Genomic DNA, 21,465 nt, shown 5'->3' with positions numbered 1-21,465 from the left:
AAACGCGCGCTCAAACAACGTTTCCGGTCAAACTGCTGGAGGCGAAAAGGTAACACTATCGAAACGTTTTGCGCATAGAACAAGACTTCCGAAATTATTTTCAAAGTTGGTTCGGATTTTCTCGGCTTGGGGTAGAAATTTCAGTCCAGAATGGGGCCGGCTGAACTCCAATCGGCATCGCTTTTCGTGCTGCCAGTTGGCGCGTCCGGGACAAACAGCAGCGCTGCGTGCGCGCGGCGGCAGCGGTCGGTACCACGCGTGTTGACTCACTTGTTTGTCTCCCTCGTCGGGCTGAGCTCCCTCGTCGTCTATCTTGGTCGAAAGTGGTGTCAGAATGCCATGAATTGGCGCTGAAAGTAATTTTTAGTGAATTCGTAAACAAAAGTGCATCAGCGTCTCGTGTCGACTCCGCAACGCATCATTAGCCTTTCGGCGATCCGTCCGAAAAGCCGTCCAAATCACGCAACACCGTCGGCTGCTCAGGTTGTGAAGTGAAGGGACCCTTGAGCGCAAAATGGCTGCGAGCGATACCACAACGGACGATTCGTTGTATCCGATCGCTGTTTTGATCGACGAACTGAAAAATGAAGACGTTCAGGTAATTGCGGGGGTCCCGTTCCCGTTCTGTCGACGTGGGCGTAGTGGGCCCCGGTGAAGGGGCCGGGGAGCGGCGCGGAGCGCGGACGCGTATTGCAAGGCGTTCTGCCCTTGGCTCTGGTCTGGGCTGGAGCCGCCCACTTTAGGCCTATATTTTACTGCAGTTTTCGTCATTGAGCCCACCATTTTGAAGTCCACGTTCTTCGTCTTTTAATTTGCACGAGACCCTTGATAAGTGCCCTGTCCTCTTGATCTGCGTTGTTGCTGTTTTTGTTGCCATCCATAGGAGGTTAGGAACACTCTCTCCAAGTCTTTCCTCCATTCTGGTGCTCACATTTTATCACAAGTCGCTTTTGTGTACAGTTGCAGATCTTACGCCTTTCAATTTAATTACCAAATTCATTCAAGTCCTTATCTTTCCTGAGGTCTCGTTCAAGTTCATTGTGTACAGTCAATGCACCTGTAATTATTTGCAACCGTAACCATACTAACAATATGATGCTTCTTTTGCACTCCTGCCTCTTGCATTCATTTTCTAATTGGTACAACTTTTGCTTGTTTCAGCTTCGTCTCAACTCAATCAAGAAGTTGTCTACCATTGCTCTTGCCTTAGGTGTGGAGCGCACAAGAATTGAGTTGATTCCATTCTTGACAGACACCATCTATGATGAGGATGAAGTTTTGCTCGCTCTTGCAGAGCAGCTAGGTTCATTTACACCTTTGGTTGGCGGCCCTGAACATGTCCACTGTCTTCTGGTTTGTACAATGTTTTCAAATTCGTTTCTCTTTGTATGTGCTCTCAATATTTTGGACCATTATTTTAATTTTGTTTGTTATTTTCCTTGTTTAGTCTCCTCTTGAATCTTTGGCAACTGTAGAAGAGACAGTTGTTCGTGACAAAGCTGTTGACTCTTTGAGGACTATCTCGGCGCAGCATTCACCTGGGGATCTTGAGTCTCACTTTGTTCCTCTTGTAACTCGTCTTGCTTCTGGAGATTGGTTCACTTCACGCACCTCTGCTTGTGGTCTGTTTAGTGTTTGTTATCCACGAGTCAATCCAACATTTAAAGGTATGCAACTTGAATTAATTATTGTACCAGCATCTGTACTGACTTAATTGATTTGAAAGAGAGATAAGACTTTACTTCTTTTGAGCTCTTGTTACAAAATTTAACGAGGGTTTTGTAGATTATTTTCACTGTGTTGGTTCATATGCTGATGTGCAACAATTTTTCCTTTCTGTATTACATAATCATCATTTGTTTCTTTACATGCCATTATCCCATTTCAGCTGACCTCCGAACACACTTCCGCAACCTGTGCCAAGATGACACGCCAATGGTACGACGAGCTGCTGCAAGCAAACTTGGTGAATTTGCCAAGGTTGTTGAAGTTGAATTCCTGAAGTCGGATTTGATTCCCATGTTTGTCAACCTGGCTCAGGATGAACAGGTACATTTTGTTTCTCACCTTACCACAGTCAGTATTATGTCTTTGCCTTTACTTACTCAGGTTTTGTATTGTTTAGGACTCTGTCAGATTGCTGGCAGTTGAGGCTTGTGTAAGCATTGCAACAATTTTGCAACAAGAAGATGTGGAACAGCTTGTTATGCCCACCCTGAGGCAGTGTTCTGGAGACCAGTCATGGCGAGTGCGCTACATGGTGGCGGATAAGTTCACAGAGGTATGTCCATTATTTTGCCATACGTGGAATTGTTTCAATTTGTTTAAATGCTGAGCCTTAACTATTCCTCTTCCTTCCTTCCCATCTACAGCTCCAGAAGGCAGTTGGAACTGACATCACCAAACTTGATCTGGTGCCAGCATTCCAAACCCTTCTGAAGGACACTGAAGCTGAAGTACGGGCTGCAGCAGCTCACAAAGTGAAAGACTTCTGCCAGAGCCTCGACCCTTACCAGAGAGAGCACATTATTATGAACAGTATCCTGCCTGTGGTGAAGGAGCTTGTTGCAGATCCTAACACCCATGTGAAAAGTGCTCTCGCCTCAGTTATCATGGGTCTGAGTCCTATCTTAGGCAAGCACAAGTAAGTCAACTCAGAGTTCCATTGTTTATTTCTTCCTTGCACTGTTGCAAATTGTTTTCTAAATTTTCTCCTTTTTTTTCCTTTTTGCAGCACTATTGAGCATCTTCTTCCCCTTTTCCTCACCCAGTTGAAGGATGAATGCCCAGAAGTTCGATTGAATATTATTTCGAATTTAGATTGTGTGAATGAAGTTATTGGAATTCAGCAGGTACAACATTAACTTGTTCACTCGATGTGTCATCAATTGTTTCCTGGTTTTTCAACAATTGAAATTTGTTCCAGTTATCGCAGTCCCTTCTTCCTGCTATTGTAGAGCTTGCTGAGGATTCTAAATGGAGAGTAAGACTGGCCATCATTGAATACATGCCTCTTCTTGCTGGTCAATTGGGGGTGGAATTCTTTGATGAGAAACTGAATTCACTTTGTATGACATGGCTTGTTGATCATGGTAGGTGTTGTGGAGTTTCATGGTGACCTCCTGGGATTTCCTCACCTGAACATTTTGGACTAATAATTATCTTTTACAGTTTATGCCATCAGAGAAGCTGCCACTCTTAACTTGAAGAAGCTTGTAGAGAAGTTTGGTCCTGATTGGGCACAGAAAACTGTCATTCCTAAAGTGTTGGCCATGTCCCGTGATCAGAATTATCTACATCGTATGACCTGTCTCTTCTGTATCAATGTAATTTGATTTTTTAACTTGTCATAAGTTTGGGGTAATGTAGATGATTTTTAAATCTAACAAAATTGCTGTTGTGCAGGTTCTTGCTGAAGCTTGTGGACAAGACATAACTGTTAAACTGATGCTACCCACAGTAACAGCTATGGCTGGTGACAAAGTTGCCAATGTAAGATTTAATGTGGCCAAAACCCTACAGAAGATTTCCCCAATTCTGGACCCAGTGTAAGTGTTTGTTTCATCCCTTTTGAAATCTGTAACCCATTACCTCTTGCATTATTATGAGCTCAAGTTATTTTCTCTTGCAGAACCATCTCTGTGCAAGTCAAGCCTGTACTGGATAGGCTGAACGGAGACACTGATGTTGATGTTAAGTTCTTTGCATCTGAAGCTATTGCTGGCATTGCAGGTAAATAATAACAAGCAAGTTTTTACTTTATTTTTCTATTTAATTTTATTGTTTCAATTTCCTGTAAGATTCATTTTTATTCATTCATTTTAAAATGTTCATTTTTATTTTATGTATCAATGTTTTTGTGGAACAACATGGTCTATTAAATTGGTTGTTACATTCTATTGTATCTGTTCTTATGTAGGGAATGTTAATGGGAATTAACTGCAAATTTAATGGTTGTCTGGTCAGGAAACTTATCACACTTCAGATGTTAATTAATTTGGTTGGATTGCTGTGTCATAGAACAAAGATTCCAATTTGTTGCTTTTAAAACCCAACCCTTTTGACAAAAAAAAAAATAGCTTGCTTATAGCCTGCACATAGGTGCTGCCATGAGATGAATGTAAACTTGTCAGTGGCTGGTTGAATTTCATGTGCCTATTCTTTATCACTTCAATGTATTGGGAATGCTGAATCACAATTTTTTATTAGATGTATTTTAATTTGTATTCAATTATTTTTCATTTTCCAGCTTGAATGGACCAATACATGAATGATTGTACCTGAAATGGTAATTATCAAACATCTTCCTTGGCATAGTTACTATTTGAACCTTTAATGGTTTTTGATAACTTCCAACTATAATTGCCTATTTTTAAATGTTTAGGGCAACAAATGGATTGGAGTCTATGGACATCAGAGCCTGTGTGAAAATCTCTTCTACAGACATACCTGTGTACATACATATTTTATCATGACTAGAGCTTCTCAGCTGTGCATCTATTCAACTGCCTCTTACCAGATGTAAAATAGGGCACATTGTTCATTTAAAAGGCACACTTAGATCCTTATGCTGGTGGCAAATGAATTTTAGAATTGTGAAGTTTAAACAGCCATTTATTTAAATAATTACCTTAGATTTTCCTGTTTAGCACATGGCTGAGGTGACACTAGTAGTAGGCAACATGTCAGGACAACATTCCTAAATGTAGTTAGTTGTAATTTCTTTGTTGAAACAAGGTTTTTTAGGGATGCATTTTTTGTGGCATTGCCTTCAAACAGCAAGTCAATTGTACCCCTGATGGTGGGTTGCATTGCCTGGCTGTTTGAAGGCTATGATTTTTATATACTACAGTTTTTGTCTGATTTGAAGTGTCCTCTCAGCCTGATTGCTGTTAGCATTGTACTGATCTGTTCTTTTAAAAGAAAACAACCAAAAAAACAACTCTTGTATGAGCCTCTTATGTTTTTTTTACATGTATGTCATATCAACATCTATTATTATGTAATATTACATTGAGGTATGTAGTGTTTGCTAACAGAAATTAAATTATCAACCATCTACTTAAATTGTGTCTCTCAATTTTTTTCCCCTCACAACGTCTAATATCCAAAACTAATATGACCACACATAATAGGAAGCTGCAAAATTGATGCTTACCCATAGCTGAGGCCAGTAGTCCGAAAGCAGCCCGATCCATGGAACTCAAGGAGCCAGTGGGCCACAGAACAGACCCATAGGTGTTGCGGGATACACGACGCGGCCCATGCATAGAACAGAGGAGGGGGGCTGTCAGCAGCTGGACCGGCAACTCTGATGCCGTCTTAAATTTTGACGTGATTGACAGAATGACGTCATCTTCAAGCATCTGGATCCTAGTTCAAAAGCTTTTATTTTTTGCAAGAGGCGAGATCATGATACAAGGCCCTTGTCTCATGGCTAGAGCGTTCCGGTAGGCTGCCCACTTGACATGGCGTGCCTGCAGGCTGATGGCCGATTCGGGACTATGCTTTCGTTGCCGTCTCACTCGCACTCATAGGCCATCCGGCTGGGGCCCGGGGCGCGAGAGAGACGGAGCGACGAAGCTCTGTCCGGAAGGAGGCTGCTGGATGTCTGATGCTGCAACTCCTCGACGCTGCGGCCTGCGGCCGGCCACTGCAGCAGCGACGCGCAGCGACGCGCAGCGCGAGGGGCGGACGGGCAGGCCTGGAGGGCCTCAGGCAGAGGGCCTCAGGCAGAGGGCCTCAGGCAGAGGGCCTCAGGCAGAGGGCCTCAGGCAGAGGGCCTCAGGCAGAGGGCCTCAGGCAGAGGGCCTCAGGCAGAGGGCCTCAGGCAGAGGGCCTCAGGCAGAGGGCCTCAGGCAGAGGGCCTCAGGCAGAGGGCCTCAGGCAGAGGGCCTCAGGCAGAGGGCCTCAGGCAGAGGGCCCGGCCGACACGGCACTGCTGGGCACTGCTCCTGCTGCTGCCGCAGAGGCCCACAGAGCCACGCAGAGCGCCGCAGAGCCTCAGGCAGCCGCCGTGCCGTCCCGTGTGGGTTGGGCTGGGTTCAGTTCGGCACTGGCTGCCGCGGAGGACACTAGTCCGCTCTGCGCGGAAGGGGTGGGGCTCTGGCGCTACTCGGCCAGAACGCGGCTCGCCACTGCGCGGCACAGCGCGGCTCGGCCCCTGGTTGCCCGTCGCCAGGGCCTTCCCCGGGGCCTCCCCGCCGCCGTCAGGACCGTCAGGACCGTCAGGGTGCCTCCGCTCGCCGCGCAAACCGCAAACCGGAGCCCGCGCAGCCGGCGTCAGAGTGCAGCAGACACTTGTTGAGGGCCCTCGCCGCCCAGGCCGCCCGGCGAGGGACGCGGCGTGACGCGGCGGACCGCGTTGTGGTCCAGAAGCTCGGCCGCCATCCTCCGCCTCGCGGCCGCGCGGCTCGACGGCGCGCATCCTTAACTTATCGCACAGTCAACAAACGGAGAGCAGAGCCAGCGGAGCCAGCGCAGCGCGTGTGGGAGCGGCGCGGCGCCGCCAGGCCGGGGCTGGGGCTGCAGACGCTGCAGAGTGCACACGGGGACCGGGACCACCGGGACGCGCAGGCCGAGCACGCCGCATCGCGCCGATTAGCGCCTCGGCGAGGACAAGCCCGGCGTGTTGTTGGTGATGGTGCGACCAGCGAGCGCCCCGAAGTGGGACAGTGTCGCTGCAGGCCGCGCTGCAGTCGGTGCCGCCGGTTTTGCAATGCCAGCCTCCTGGCGGCACGCGCGTGCACCGCGGTGCGGGCGTCGCTGCTAGCCGTCAGCGTCAGCCGCCAGCACCGCCAGCCGACACGGCAACGGGAGGCGTCGCGGAGCGTCGCGGAGGCACGCACGCCCGGACGGCTGTCGCCGTCGTCGCCATGGCACTTACAGACAGCAGCGGTGCAGGTGAGTCGTATGGCCCTTCGGTACCAACTGGATTTCCCTCCCCAACCCGCGCAGTGCAGGGCAGCCGACATCAGATCCAATGTTGCCAGTTGGACGTCAACCGGACAAATGGTTACTGAAAACGTCCATTTAAAGGTCGTGGTGGCATCAGTTTGAACCAAGTTCCGGCGCCGACAACCGGCCGACAACGCTGCTTGACGGCGTGGACTGTGTCAGACTGTGTCAGTGTGTGAGCCCTGAGCGTCCCGGACCGCGACCGCGACCGCCCTGTCTGTCGGCTCGCTCGCTCGCTCACTTGCTGCTCTCCAGCATTATCGGCGACCGTGCTTTATTTTAAGCCGGGAGTAAGTCCACAGTCCACATGAAACGCGAGACGAGGCGAGGCGAGACGGCAGTGACCCGGGCGACCAAACACGCCCCGTGTCGCGCTGCACTGTAAAAAATTCCGTACTTTTGTACGGAAGTGGTACAGAAAAATATAGTACGGAGGTACGGAGAAAAGTACGGAACGTTCCGTACTTGCTCCATATAAACCCATGTAAATGGTACGGAAAAAAAGTACGGAACGTTCCGTAGTTGGCAAGTACGGACGGTCCAGGCAAATTATTGACCAGACATGTTCCGTACTTTTTCCGTACTTTTTTCTCACAGTGTGGGAAAACACGGACCCAAACCGAAACGCCAAAACCGTCCTGTCCTCATCCTGAATGCCCCGTCACGTCCCCACCCCACCCCGCCCCGCCACGTCCCGCCCCGCCTCGCACCTCGGCAGGGGGCTTCCCTGCCTCGCTCCGGCCAGAGCTGTTCCCCTCCAAGCCCACAAGGACATGTATTCTGCTGTAAAAAGTCAATCTTGGCCTTGTCCCTATTCCGCCATGGGCCTAATCACCCTCGAAAATACAGTAGTAAGTTAATCAAACATCAGTTACCTCTTTTTGGGAGTGGCTGTAAGTGTTTACAGTGTTTTAGTGATCTTGCCCAGCTTAAGCTAAATTTTTTCTGGGCTCTGGATTTCCCGATATCAGCTCATCTAATGAAGAGTGTTAAATCTGCTGAAGGGGTTATCTAAAGTCTGATTTTCAAAAAAATTGCCAGCTCTGATTTTTTTTTATCCAGGTAAAACTTGCCTGTCTGAATAAGGCCAAACCGAACCACCGAACCTGTAGAAAAAAAGAAAGAAACACAACAGAGCCTGCGGCCCTGCGGGGATTCGAACGCAGGTACCTAAGGTTTGCAGGGACCGGTGGACTGTGCCCCCAGGCGCACCAAGCTTGGGAAGAGGCAGGGGTAGGGGGTGGGGGAAGGGAGGGAACTTTCCGGTCCACAGCCCCGCGCGCGCCTCTGTGACAACAGTCAAGCCGAGTCTGCTCGGATGACCGGAGATCGCGGAAACGGCGGACGTCGGAGAGAAACGGTCTATAGAATCGCCGTCCCGCTCACCATTTATACTTGGTTGCGGTTTGATTGGCTCCGCCCAACGAACTCGAAACACTCACGAAGCAGTCAAAGGACGTCAAAACAACGTCAAAATGATGCTTTTTTTTTTGTCGAAATTTTGACTAAAATTTGTGATATTGACATCAAAATGACGTCACTGCGAGCGTTTCGTGTTCTTGGGGCGGGCTCGTTCATTAAGGACTGCGCGAGGACGAGGGCAAAGTGAGACTTGAATCACGGAGTTTTCAAAAACACGCTTCAGCCTGCCAGTGATATGAGTTCGTATAGGGGATTCAGAAGGCGTCTATGACGAATAGACGACTTGAGCTAGGCGAAATAAGAGGAAGAAAATACCTTCCCGAACATGGCGGCCGGCCGCCGTCGTCTGCTAGGACCAATGAGGGGCCGGCCGCCATGTTCGGGAAGGTCTTATCTTCCTCTTCTTTCGCCTAGCTCAAGTCGTCTATTTAGAAAAATGTCGTACAGGAGGCTAGGAGAAATGAAAAGTCAGCATGTCTGCTTCGTTGCGTCGCACTCAAGCAGGGCGCCAAGCAGCTTTGACTGGACTGGCCGCACAGTGGCATACGATCATGTGTGGTCTAGCCCTTAATGGTAATGGTAATGGGAGGTAGGCCGCGCACGCACACCGATGCAAGGCTCGGCTAGGTGCTGCCTACCTCCCAGGCGGCCTGTCCGGCCTGTCCGGCCTGTCCAACCCCTTCGGGCAGCAGCCTGCCTCGGCCGGCCCGGGCCCCGTCCCCGCCCGTCCCTCCCGGTCCGTCGCTTGGCAACGCCGTTCACAAACAGCCCGCCTCCGTGCAGCCTCGTCCTCGTGAAGGCTTGCCGAGGCTTGCCTGGCCGGTGTCTTTGGGAATGGACGGAGCGTCCCCCGCCCCGGCTGGAGCCGCCAGGCGTCGGCCTGCTTCGGCCGCCAGCCCTCGGCAGCCTCGACACGGCCAATCTAAATCACCGGCATGATGGATCGGCCGAAGCAAAGAACAAAGTGGCTGCCGTCGAGTTGAGTCGAGCGCGCACCCCCGCCGACTGATTCCGAGAGTCGCTCTGTCTCTCTCGCACTCATGGGGCGTCCCGTGCAGGTATGAGAGAGACAGAGCGACGGACACGACTCTCGGAATCAGTCTGCTGCCGCGAAGGCCGCGAGGGCCGCGACCCGCCACACTGATTGGGGCCCGCGCGCCGAAATGCTGTCCAAAGTCGCGCCGTGTTCTTTGGCGTTGCGCTGAACCTGGACGTCGGGCCGCTGGACAATACCTGCGAAGTTGACGCGTGTCGGCAGCACACTATAACACTATAACGCGTGGGTGGGTGAGGGCTCTCTCTCTCTCTCTCTCTCTCTCTGCGGTCGGCTCGGCCATGGCTCGGCTCAGCGCGCGGTGAGTGGCGGTTGCTGGCGTGGTGGTGGTGTGGGGCTGCATGCCGGGCTGTTGGCAAAGCCACGGGGTTCTGCCCTGCCTGGCCCTGCCACACTGCCGCCGCCGACACCAACGCGCCGCCACGCCGCGCCAGTCCTGGCTGTCACTTGAAACTGTCCAGGCGCGGCCGGCCATTTCTCGGGGCTGGCGTGCGCCGTCGCCGTTTGCGACCACTCTGTGACCACCTCGCGACCACGGTGTGACCACGGTGCGACCACCCTGCGACCGCACTCGAGCCGCATTTCTCCGCAGAAGCGGGCCCGGCTGCCGGCGTGGCCGGGGGCACGGCGCACTTTGGCGCGGCGGGGGAGGCCGAGGGGCGGGCGTCGAGGCTTCCAGTGGCATGGCCGTGGCCGGCGTGCCGGCGGGGCACCTCGTTCTCGTTCTCGTTTCGGCATAAATTACCCGGCCGGAGGTCGAAGGCGTTGTTTCCGCGTGGAAAGGGCAACGGGTGAAACCTGTGGCCGGGATTTTCGTGTAGAGTCCACGCCACTGGGAGCGGGGGACTGGCCTTTGCACTTTGCAATGTAGGCGCGCGGCGGTGCGGTGCGGCTGGTGGGCAGACGGAGCAGGAGCAGCCCTTTCCAAAACGCCGTCCTCTCCACGCTGCCCCTCTGTCCCGCTTCCCTGCCCCGTAAGGCGATAAGGGACTGTGTAATGGCCCGGTGCCCTCCGGCCGTGGGGACAGGACGGCGCGGGGCGGCAGGGCGGGCAGGGCACGGCCACGACCCACACAGCCAAGGGCGCCGACAGCGGCACGGCACGGCACGGCACACCACGCAGCAAACGTCGTCTGCTAAATCTCCACCGCCTGGGAGGACGCGGCACGGCGCGGCACGGCACGGTCGGTGCGCGTCGCAGAGGTCCTCCTCCCCCGTCCCCCTACTCTGCCCCCCGGCCGGAGCAGCCGGAGCTATAAGAAAGCCGGAGTTGTGCCGCGGGTGCTCGATGTGGGTCTGGCGCTGCTTGCGCTGCTTGCGCTGCGTGCTGCGGGAGGGAAGGCCAGCGGGACCGGCCCACTGTTTCTGTTTCCTCCCAACAACCGGCCACCTCGCCCCGCCCCGCCTCGGGGCCCTTCCGTGCAAAAATCATACCGAGTCAGCACAGCGCCGCAGCGCGGAGCTCGGAGCCGAGGCGCGGCGACTCGAGTCTCGAGACCGAGACCGCCGCCGTCACCGAGTCCAAGTCCCAAGTCCCACCCCGAGGGGCCGAGGCCAGGTGGGTCCGCCGGCCCGCTGCGAAAACAGGACAAAAGCCCCGTCGAGCCAGCAGGTGGTCCCGCCAGCAGGCCACCCCGCCGGGATTAAAACCGCGCCAAGTAGTCGGAGGTTCGCTGCAGCGAATCGCTGGTCGCGAAGACGTGAATCCGCGAGCTGGCTCTTGTTGTTGTTGTTGTTGTTGTTGTTTGCTGTTTTTGTTGTTTGTGTGGTGCTGGTGGCAGCCTGCTAGCTCCTCCAATGCAGCTCGCTGCCGCCCAGGTCACCGCAGCCAGCGCTGGTAAACAGCACGCCAGAGTAATGGCGGTCAGACTGTGCTCACTGTACTCACTGTATAGGTACTCACTGCTCCGACTGTACCCTCGGGGCCACCGTGGTCATGATAATCGTGATTGATGACGATGATACATAATAGCGTCGCACGTATTGAGCTCACGGCGTTGAAGGTGCGAACGAAATTCCAGAAGGGCGGGGGAAATGTGGTATATCGCTTTGTTTTCCACTTTTCATTCGAGAGGCGATGCCAAACAGAAACAGACTGCGTCGGGGGAGACCATTGGGACGCGAACCACGTAGCAAGAGTCGAAGCCAGCGCGGCCAGCCCGGCCATCCCAGCCCGACACTAAACTTGGAACTAATTTCCCTTATCCCGCGAGGAAAAGTTTATAAGCCGTCGTGTCATCTGCTGAAAACTGAAACCCAGAAAACCGTCGCAGAGTAAAAGTGAGTGCGGCGCCGCCATCCGGGACGTCCGCGCTCTGAGTCCCCCCCCCCAACACAAACACACACGGAGCCCCCGCCCGCGGTGACCTCCGCGCGCTCACAAATTTCGGGCATTGTCATCCGGACGGTCCGTTTCCGCAGCAAGTCAAATGTGTGTCATTTTCCCATTTTCCCGTTTTCGCGCAGCTCTGGTGGCATAGGAGGCGGGAGGCGGGCCGCGAGGTTGGTCCATTATTCCCAAAGCGCGGCGCGCATGCATAAAGCCCGACCGCAGGCTGGGGCTAACTAACCAGGCCGAGAACTCGGTCTGCCGCTGACGCCCCGCCTCGCCCCGCCTCGCCCCGCCCCGCCTTGCCCCGCCCCGCCTCGCCTCGCCCCGCCCCGCCTCGCCTCGCCCCGCCCCGCCTCGCGCTGCCGCGCGCGCGTGCACTTCACTTGCCCGTGCGACGCGGTGCGACGCCTCCGATGCTCGAAGGAAAGGAAGGCACCAACTTTTAATCCCAGTCGTCTTGACAACTCCCAAGTACGCCCCCAGCGGCCCGGCGCCGTGTGCCCCGGCGTGCCGGCGAGCCGCTGGTAAGATGTGCCGATGTGCCGGTGTGACGCCCTGGCTCACACCAGTCTGACCCCCCAAGCCTCACACCCACACCAGCCCGACGCACACCCCTGCGTCAGGCCGTCGAAAGGCTACGCCGGCAACACGCAGCCCCTGCCAGTGGCGTGCCACAAGGGAAAATGCCGCGTCGTTTCGAATCGCCTTTGCTGGATAGTGCTGCGGCGCCCGTGAAATTCAGGCCGTGGTGTGGCGGGGCGGGGCGGGGCGGGGCGGGGCGTGCAGGCGGCTGGTGCGTAATGTGGACCGGCCAACTTTTAATTGAACAGTTCCACCGCTTCGACAGGGCATGGCGCCGGCGGGGGCGGCGCGGCGTGGGGTGCGGCGTGTATAGCGCGGTGGATGCCTCCAGGCCTGCAGGCGGTGCGGGGGGCGGGGGGCAGGCGGATGGGGCAGGGACCGCAGACTGATTCATCTGTCTCTCTCTATAACCCTCTGCCCCGGCTCTACTGGAAAACAAAAATCACCCCTGTAACACTGTTAAAAACTTTTTAAAAACTATCTCTGTCTCTCTCGGACTGATGCGGCGTCCGGGAGGGGTGCGAGAGGGGCAGGGCCAGGCCGCGCAAGGACATGTCGACAGGCGGGCGATGGTGGCGCCGGAGTGCAGCATGCAGTGCAGCAGCACCTCGCCGACGAGCAGACGAGCGGCAGCGCGGCAGCAGGCGTTTGTTGGAGGGTGGGTCGGTCGGCCGGGTCCCGGCGCGGCGCCCTGCGCCCTGCGGCCGTTAGGTCGTTACGGGCCGTTTTACGATTTCACAACCAGAACGCGCGTGTGTGTGCGGGCGGGAAACATTGCACGGCGTGGGGTGGGCCGGTTGCACAGGCGGGGCGTGGCGCGGCGTGGCGTTGGTTGAAGGAACCTCGGTCAGACACAAGATAGTCCATTGAGCGGTGTCAGCCGTAAAGAACGCCCTGCGGGGCATCCCCCCCCCTCCCCCCTCCCCCCGGCCCAACCCCCAGCCAAGCACACCTACGCGACCGGCTGGCCGGGAACGACGCTTGGTTTGGCTTAGAGACCCTCTAGTTTGGCTAGGAGTAAAGGTCTGCATAGGCCTATCAGCGCTGATGATGATGACGATGATGATGATGATGATGGTGGAGGCACCTGACAGTGCCGCAGCATGGTCCAAGCAAGCCGGGGACGACGAGGACGGAGAAAGGCAGTTTGCAGCAGGATGGCCATTTCCATTGAAGGGTGACAGGTTTACAGGTTTCGACGAACCAACTCGCTCCCTTTGAAGCGGTCTCCCTCCGTTGCGGTAGCGTCTGCTTTTGGCCGTGTGGCCGCTTCTCTTTTCGACCATCGGCTGGTCGCGGCCGAGAGAGAGAAAGAGAGAGAAAGAGAGAGAAAGACAGAAAGGGTGGTGGAAGCTGCGCAGGGCTAATCACGGCGATGAAGCAGCAGCAGGTCTCGCTGTCTCCCTCGCATCCCTACGGCGGCCTGCGCTTGTCAACGGGAGAAAGAGAGAGACAGACAGCGCGACGAAAGCAGTGTTCGGATTCAGCCCGCGGGCTGACGGGCCGGCCCGCCGGCGCACCTTCCTCCTCCTATTTCCGGTTTGGGGTCATCGAGGCTGAAGCGAACGGGCGGGCTCGAGCCTCGCTCAAGCCTAGCTCAAGCGGCGCGGAAAGAGAAATCGAACGTGAGATTGAAAAGCAACGCAACAAACAAAGACTCGGGCGATGATTGGCGCTGCGGGGCAACGGCGGGCTCATTGCGGGGAACCGTTTCGTCGCTCTGTCTCTCTCGCTCTCATGGCACTGCACCTCGACGGGCCTGGACGGGCCGAGGAGCCACGACGAGGGTTTCGGAAAAGTGCGCGTCGCACAGTGGGCCAGAAGACCAGTGGAGGCGACCGAAACTCTAGACGCGTTTTGGGCTGCAGAGTCGCTAAATGGGACTAGAACCGAACGTGTGACCCCACCAATGGATTGCTCTGCGAACGAGGAATCCATTGGTGGGTCACACGTTCGGTTCGAGGCCTGTTTAGTGACTCTGGAGCTCAAAACGCGTCTAGAGTTTCGGCCGCCTCCACCGGTCTTCTGACCCACTGTGCGTCGCCGGCGTCGCGGTGCAGTGCCATGATGACGGCCACCCGGCCTCTCGGCTTTGCCCGGCTTCGCCCGGCTCTGCGCGGCGCGGCCCGAGCACCCCAAGGGCCCCCTGAACTCGATGTAATGAGTGGGGCGAGGCGAGGCGACGCATGCATGCTCTATTTATGCTGATGAAATTCTCTTTCCGGGGAGCGCGCGGAGTCATGCGCGGAGTCGCGCGCGGAGCAGGGTACCGCTTCCTCTGCTTTGTTGGCGCGCGGGCTCAAAGAGCGCCGCGCCGGCGTGCGTGGAGGGAAGGGGGAGGGGACTCGGAGGTCTGCAGGAAAAATCAACTCATGTGTGTTATACGTGTATTACCTACCAACCTACCTCGGGCCGCGGCGGCGCTGCGGCGGGCTGTGTGTAAAAACGGCGAGGCGATCAAGGGCCGCCGCCTCGCCCCCGCTAGCCCTTTTGCCGCCCTCGGCGGCCTCCACGGAGGCGGAATCGTGCGGCACAGGGCACAATAAACGGGTCGGCAAGCCTCACAAGCCGCGGCAATAACCCTCACAGGGCTGCAGGGCACACGGCACGGCGGCCCGCACCACTCCAAGGGCCGGCCGGCGTCCTTCATGACCCTCAGCAGGACCTGCTGGCGCGAGCTGGACGACGTCGCCCCTTACGGCCCACAGTGAGCCAGAAGACCGGTGGAGGCGGCCAAAACTCTAGACGCGTTTTGAGCTCCAGAGTCGCTGAAAGGGACTCGAACCGAACGTGTGACCCCACCAATGGATTGATCTTTGAACGAGGAATCCATTGTTGGGGTCACACGTTCGGTTCGCGCCCTGTTCAGCGACTCTGGAGCTCAAAACGCGTCGAGAGTTTTGACCGACTCCGCCGGTCTTCTGGCCCACTGTGCGGCCCTGAAGGCCCCGCATCTCCGCCTTTCTCCAGTGCGGCATCAGGTTGGCAGCGAATGCAGGGCCGCCAGTGGCGCCGTGTCAATACGGCCACTCGCCGCCCCGCGATAACAGCCGCCGCCCCCGCCGCCCACCGCGGCCCTCTGCCCTGGGGACGGGGCGCGCGGGGCGCGGACCAACTTTTAATTTCATTTGGGCGCCGCAGACAGGGCGTGGCGCGGCGCGGTGGGGGAGGCCGCTGGATGGACGTCCGGAGTCCGGCTTCGGGGAGTGGATGTCGGACTGCACCGGCCGTCCGTAGCGCGGCAGGGCGGCAGCATGCTGCTGTACTGCTGCAGGTACTTCGAGGTACTTGCAGGCCGCGTCTCCGTTTCCGGGGCCTTTTTTATGGGTCGTTCCAGGCAAAACGCGCTTTAGTCTCGCCCTTGCCCGGCGCTGCCCTGCTGCTGCCCTGCTGCCCCGCGCTGGCCGGGCCGCCTCTAGATTAATGGATTTGCGCGGCCCCCGAGCCCCAGCCTCGCCGCCGCCCCGCCCGCCCTCGCCCTGCAGGTATGCCACCCCACGGCCTGGACCGCCACGCCCGTCACGTCGAAGCCACCAAGCCGCCGGTGGAACGCGGAACGCGTCCTTTCCTTTCGAGCCAATTATGTCTCGAAATTTCGACCAGCCTTCTGATTGGCGCCAACAGTGCTCCGTCGTCCGACGCTCCGTCTCTCTCCCACTCGTGAAGCGTCCGGCACGGGCGCGAGAGAGACGGGCGGCAGTGTAAAGATTCCGTCGTTTTCCTCGTCAGCTGCTCCGCGCTGCACGCGTAGCGCGTAGCTTGGGGTGCGGCCACACGGCCACCACGGCCACACCTACGCGGTGTGTACAGTGTACACACTACGCGCCGTTACTCCGTTACCGCTCACGCGAGCGGCCCGGGCAGCGGGCTGCTTGCGGGGAGTCGTTTTCGTCGCACTGTCTCGGTCGCACTCTCGGGGCGTGCCGTGGTGCGAGAGAGACAGAGCGCGACGAGGGTTGCCCACACAGTGTGCTGATGGTCCCGGCCAGCGCTCCACGCCGCAGATTTTCCATTTATTTCCGCACACTCACGACGGCCGGCTCGTCGCCCTTGTTTTAACAGTGTGGCCGGTTCCCCCGCCCCTCCACTGCAAAGGCAGGCCAAGGGCCGCGCTGTCGGCGAAGCGAGTCGCAGCGAGTCGCCGGTCTCTGGAGGGGTTCCGCGTTCGCTGCGTTCGCGCGCTTGGAGCGCTTGCAGTGGCTCGCACCTGTTGCCGCGGCGCTCTGGGAAATGTACTGTCTCGTTGAGGAAAGGGGGAGGGGGGGGGGTGACTCGGGGGGAAGAATAATGAGGGATGATGTGGGAAAGTCAGCGGGCAACGAACGAAGGGATTTGATGATCGTTGGCTGATAGGACTTTGGGCTTTTGTCTCGCATAAAAAAGTCTGAAGAAATGGAGGGTGTCAAACTCCAGTTCCCCTTTACGCTACACTTGACTTGAGGACGGCGAGAAGATTATGAAGGGAGCGCTCACGTTAAAGCCCACCACCAGCTGTGGACACCGCTCCAAATTTCTCTGTCAAATTGTGTGAGTTTGAGAGTTGTTGACAATGCGCTGTCCGGTGTGATGTATATTATAGAAACTCCCGAGCCGCAGTGGCTCATGGAATGGAAATGCATCCTTCGCGCGTGTTTGGTGTGTACTCTTCGCCACGGCGTTTATACCGCCCATTTGCCCGCCGCCCGCCGCCCCGCTGCATGGATGTCCCATTCCTTTATTTTACCCGCATCGACTCATTAATTATGCAGTCCATCCGGCTAGAGCCGGGCAGCCGTCGTTGGAACCCCCTTCTACCCCTCCCCTCCCTCCCCCTCCTCACCCTCCCTTCTCGCCCTCCTTAACCCCCCCCTCCCCCCCACCCCCGCATATCGCGCGGCCGTTGCCTCGCAGTGTGCACTGCCGCTTCCTCCCCTTGGCGCCTTCGCCTGCCTTCACCGCTACTGGCCACTACCTCCGCTCTGCCCCACTGCCACTGCCGCCGCCGCCCACCGACCAATGCACAAATTACGTAACGTGCCTTCGACGCGCGGGATCCTCGGCTGGGTCTCTCGCTTTCTGTCTTTGGCACCGCTGCAGTCGAGCACCTGTTTGTCGGCATTCTGGACCACAGCGTAATCCTCCCTCCCCCTCCCCCTCCCCCCTGAGGGCAACGGCGCATTATACACGGCGTGGCCGGGTAGAGGTCTTCATAATCTTGCCACCTGTTTCCCCTTTGCGTCGCTTTGCGTGTTCCCTGGTGTTCCCCCTCCCAGCGCACGGGAGCTGAGCTGAAGAGATAAAGCACCCGAACCAGACGCCGCGATGCCGCCATTGCTTTTGTATACACAGAGGCCGCCGCGCTCGCCGCGCTGCAGACGTCGGGCCGAACCGCGAACCAACCGCCACCTCGCTAGAGTACACGCCGGGGCTTGGGGCATGGGCCCGGGGCCCAGAGGCCCCCTGGGAGCGCCGATCGCGGAGGGAGTTGGTCCAAGTAGCGGCGCGTTTTTGAGTTGCCACGTTGCCGCGGCGGACCGGAGGGGGTGCACCCCCCACCCCACCCCTCGTGGCCCGCACGTGTAGACTTCCCGGGTGAAATAGTGCAAAACACCGTGAGCTGGTAATCTGCCGTTGGGGCTTCCGGAATGCTGCCCGGCCAGCCCGGCCCGGCCCGGCCCGCCTGCGTGTGCGATCCGGAAATTCCTCTGGTCTGCTGGCCGCCTGCTGGCCGGTAGTGGGTCCTGAGCCGCAGCGCCGCACCCTGCAGGCCGAGCCCTGCTTTCATCGCTCTGTCTCTGTCGCGCTCGTGGCGCGTCCCGCAAGAGCGCGAGAGAGACAGGGCTGGGAGCTCGGCCGGCCCGGCTGCCCGCCCCCGTGCCGTGCTACCGTGCGTGCCCCGGGCTGCCCTGCCGTCTGATTCCGAGCACTGCTTTCGTCGCTCTGTCTCTCTCGCACTCATGGGGCGGTCCGTAGTGGTGCGAGAGAGACAGCGTAACGAAGCAGTGTTCGGAATCAGACGGCAGGGTGCGGCAGAAGCCACCGACGAAGGGGTAAGCAGTGTGCTTCGTCGCCCTGTCCGCTCTCTCGCACTCTCCGAGGGGACGGCCCATGAGTGCGAGAGAGACATGGCGACGAGACGCGCGCCTGCTGGAGGGGGCAGTTTGTCACCTGTAATGCGAGGCAGGAGGCTTGTCCTGCGTGCAGCGAGCCCCACCCACGCAAGCACCCGCGCCCCCGCACCCCCGCGCCACGCACGGCCAGTCGGCTTGTCGGACACGCTCGTCTGCGCCGTGAGCACCGCGTTCATGTTGACGGCGAGTCCCGGCGAGGAGGGGCGGCCAGCGGGAAAGGACCCGAAAGCGACGAGAACGACAGAATCAAAGTCAGTGAAGACTAGGAAGGAAGGTTAGACTGACGCCCGAGTGTCTTTCAGACTGCTTTTAGCCAAAACTTAGCGACCACCGATTGAAGGTTTTCGATAAAATCCCCAGCCAGCGCGCTGCTATCGCTGACAGCCCAGTGTGTGGGCCCCACGGCCCCTTCGGCATCGAATCCCGCGACCTGCTCGTGGTCGCGGTGTGCAAGCGCTACGAGCTGCTGGCTGGGAGGGCCGCGCGAATCGCGACGCCGCCACTGACCGCGGACTCCCCCTCCCCCCCCTCCCCCTCGCGCCTCAATGGGCCCACAAAAGGACGTCGCGACTGCAGCTCACTTAGCGTCGCGCGGCCGTCGTGGGAACGGCTTTAGGACCCACGTGGGAGCGACGTGGGAGCGACGTGGGAACGACGTGGGAAAGACGTGGGAACGACTTTGGAGCGACGAGGGAACGACGTGGGAACGACGTGGGAACGACGAGGGAGCGAGGTGGGTACGACGGGGGAACGTCGTGGGAACAAGGTGGGAACGACGTGGGAACGACTTGGGAGTGACTTGGGAGCGACGTGGGAACAAGGTGGGAACGACGTGGGAACGACGTGGGACCGACGGGGGAACGACGTGGGACCGACGCGTGGATGGCGCGGTTGGAACGAGCCCGGCAGCCCGGCCGACGTGTTGGCGCGTCTCCCCTAGTCTCCGCCTCACGGTGGCGCCTCACGGAGGCGCCTCACAGCCCCCTGTTGTTTTTCGAAGCGCGCGTGTGTTGGCGTCATCTTTTTAAAGAAGGCGCGTCGATTTATCGGCCACCTTTCCCCTCTCCTCGCCGCCCCCGTCGTCCCCGTCGTGCAGCAGGTGGCGCGGGGCGGCGCGGCGTGGCGGCGCAAGACCGGGGAGGCTTAGTGGGCACTGTCAAAAAAATAAAGTTCAATCGACTAAAATTTAGTGGATTGTACTAAGTAATTTAGTCGTTTTTCAGGGCGACTAAGAATTAGTAGAATTAAGAACACGCCAATCGAGCATGAGTGGACGATAAAAACGACCAAATATTAGTCGAATCAAACAAAACTTAGTCGAAATTTTGACCAAAATATTTAGTCAGTTCCCTTTAGTCGGCTCTTGTGATGTAAGCAGCGGTGACGTCACACTATTTGGAGACTTGATGACGATTTTCTTAGTTTTAGTTGATTCGATCTCCTCGAGATCCTTTTGAGATTACTAAGAACTGCCTCCTCTCCTATTGGTTGGAGAGAATCACGTGACCACACGACCTCCTTCTAAATGTGACGTCAGCGTCCCAGAGGCACTGACACTTAATTAAAGAGTCGAAAAATCGGAGCCTCTGGCGGGTGTCGAACACGCATACCCTGACACGTCGTGCAACAACGCTAACCACTGCGCCACCGACTTGATGGAGGCTGTCTGGCCGAGCGCAGCATCTTGACGGACCTCGCAGGGTGGGCAGCGACTACACTCAACTAAATTTTAGTTGACTCGACTAAGAATTAGTTTTAGTTCGAATGACCAAAACCAATTGGTCGATTGTACTTAATTTTTTTGACAGTGGGTGGCGGGGGACCGAGATTACCTTCCCGTAATCTCACTCCCTTCCGGAACGTTTTTCGTTTTTCCCTTCATTTTTTTCGGGGGGGATTGGCGTCGGTGCGTCTCTGACCGCCTAGCGGCCCGGCGGTCCTCAACCTTAGGAGGGTCGCGGGAAAATATTTGAGCGCCGCGTAGCGGTCGGTGCCCGGGGTCGCGTCTGGCCGCTCTATCCGCGAAACACACAACGCAGGCCAATTACCACGAGCCACGAAAGGGGGCGAGTCAGTTATTCAGAATGCGGAAGGGGGCCATCACTGCAGTCTCGATCAAGTCGGCTCGGAAACAGCTCTCGGCGCGGGTCCGGTTGCTCGGCGGGGCGGGGCGGGGCGGGGCGGGGCGGGGCGGGGCGGGGCGGGGCGGGGCGGGGCGGGCTTTCCGATACCCCCTTCGCGGCGTCTGCCCCCGACGTCGATGCGGAGCAGCGGGCCATCGGGGCGTGGCGGCTCGGCGGCGGCGCGGCGTCCGCGGAGAGGGCGGCGGCGTGTTAATAACATTTGCCGCGCCTTGCCGCGCCTTGCCGCCTTGCTGCTTTCCAAGACGCGATGCTCCTCGCGCCGAATAGCGCCGTGATTCGATTCGCCCACGCCAGGGCCCGCCCCGACCCGCCCCGACCCGCCTCGGCACAGCGACAGCGAGCGACAGCCCCTCGGTCATTCCTTCTGCGAGTTGAGTGCACCAATTTGCCAACGCCGATACTCAATAAGGCAGGATATCTCGCTCTGCCCTGACGGCCCGACGGCCCAACGGCAGTCCTGGAAGGCTTTGGCGGCACGGCGGGCCCGCTGGCGGTGCGTGGCGCAGCACAGTGGGCCGGAAGACCGGTGGAGGTGGCCAAAACTCTAGACACGTTTTGAGCTCCAGAGTCTTTAGACAGGACTCGAACCGAACGCTTGACCCCACCAATGGATTCCTCGTTCGGAGAGCAATCCATTGATGGGGTCACACGTTCGGTCCGAGGCCCATTTAGCGACTCTTGGGCTCAATTTTGGCCACCTCCCCGGTCTTCTGGCCCACTGTGCGCAGGGCCTTCGGCCAGGCCTTTGGCCGGCGCGTCCTCGTCCTCCTCAGGCGGCGGCACGACAGCGCGACAGCACTTTGCTCTCGACTTGGCCGCCCTCCTCTCCGGCCCACTGCCACTTTGTGTAACCCTCTCCCTCCG

The 21,465-nt window shown here is 57.6% G+C and overlaps 1 protein-coding gene across 2 annotated transcripts; it reads left to right on the top strand.

Annotated features, from left to right (window-relative positions):
- Window positions 1-252: 252 nt before the first annotated feature.
- On the top strand, window positions 253-5,067 carry LOC117646102 (serine/threonine-protein phosphatase 2A 65 kDa regulatory subunit A alpha isoform). 2 transcript variants are annotated; one of them, XM_034386807.1, is made up of 13 exons: window positions 253-598; window positions 1,162-1,353; window positions 1,448-1,667; window positions 1,889-2,049; window positions 2,126-2,281; window positions 2,373-2,644; window positions 2,735-2,852; window positions 2,927-3,092; window positions 3,172-3,326; window positions 3,406-3,548; window positions 3,632-3,732; window positions 4,250-4,288; window positions 4,385-5,067. In XM_034386807.1, exons 1-12 carry the CDS (start codon window positions 515-517, stop codon window positions 4,252-4,254), a joined length of 1,773 nt encoding a protein of 590 aa, XP_034242698.1. In that variant the 5' UTR covers window positions 253-514; the 3' UTR covers window positions 4,255-4,288; window positions 4,385-5,067. The 2 variants fall into 2 exon arrangements, with proteins under 2 accessions (XP_034242698.1, XP_034242697.1); XM_034386806.1 differs by lacking the exons at window positions 4,250-4,288; window positions 4,385-5,067 and having other exon boundaries at window positions 3,632-3,740.
- The last annotated feature ends 16,398 nt before the right edge of the window (window positions 5,068-21,465 follow it).

The sequence above is a fragment of the Thrips palmi genome, unplaced genomic scaffold (genome assembly GCF_012932325.1).
Source record: "Thrips palmi isolate BJ-2018 unplaced genomic scaffold, TpBJ-2018v1 HiC_scaffold_19, whole genome shotgun sequence".
NCBI lineage: Eukaryota > Metazoa > Arthropoda > Insecta > Thysanoptera > Thripidae > Thrips > Thrips palmi.
The sequence above is the reverse complement of the archived record's forward strand: the minus strand, read 5'-3'. Positions and strand labels throughout refer to the sequence as shown.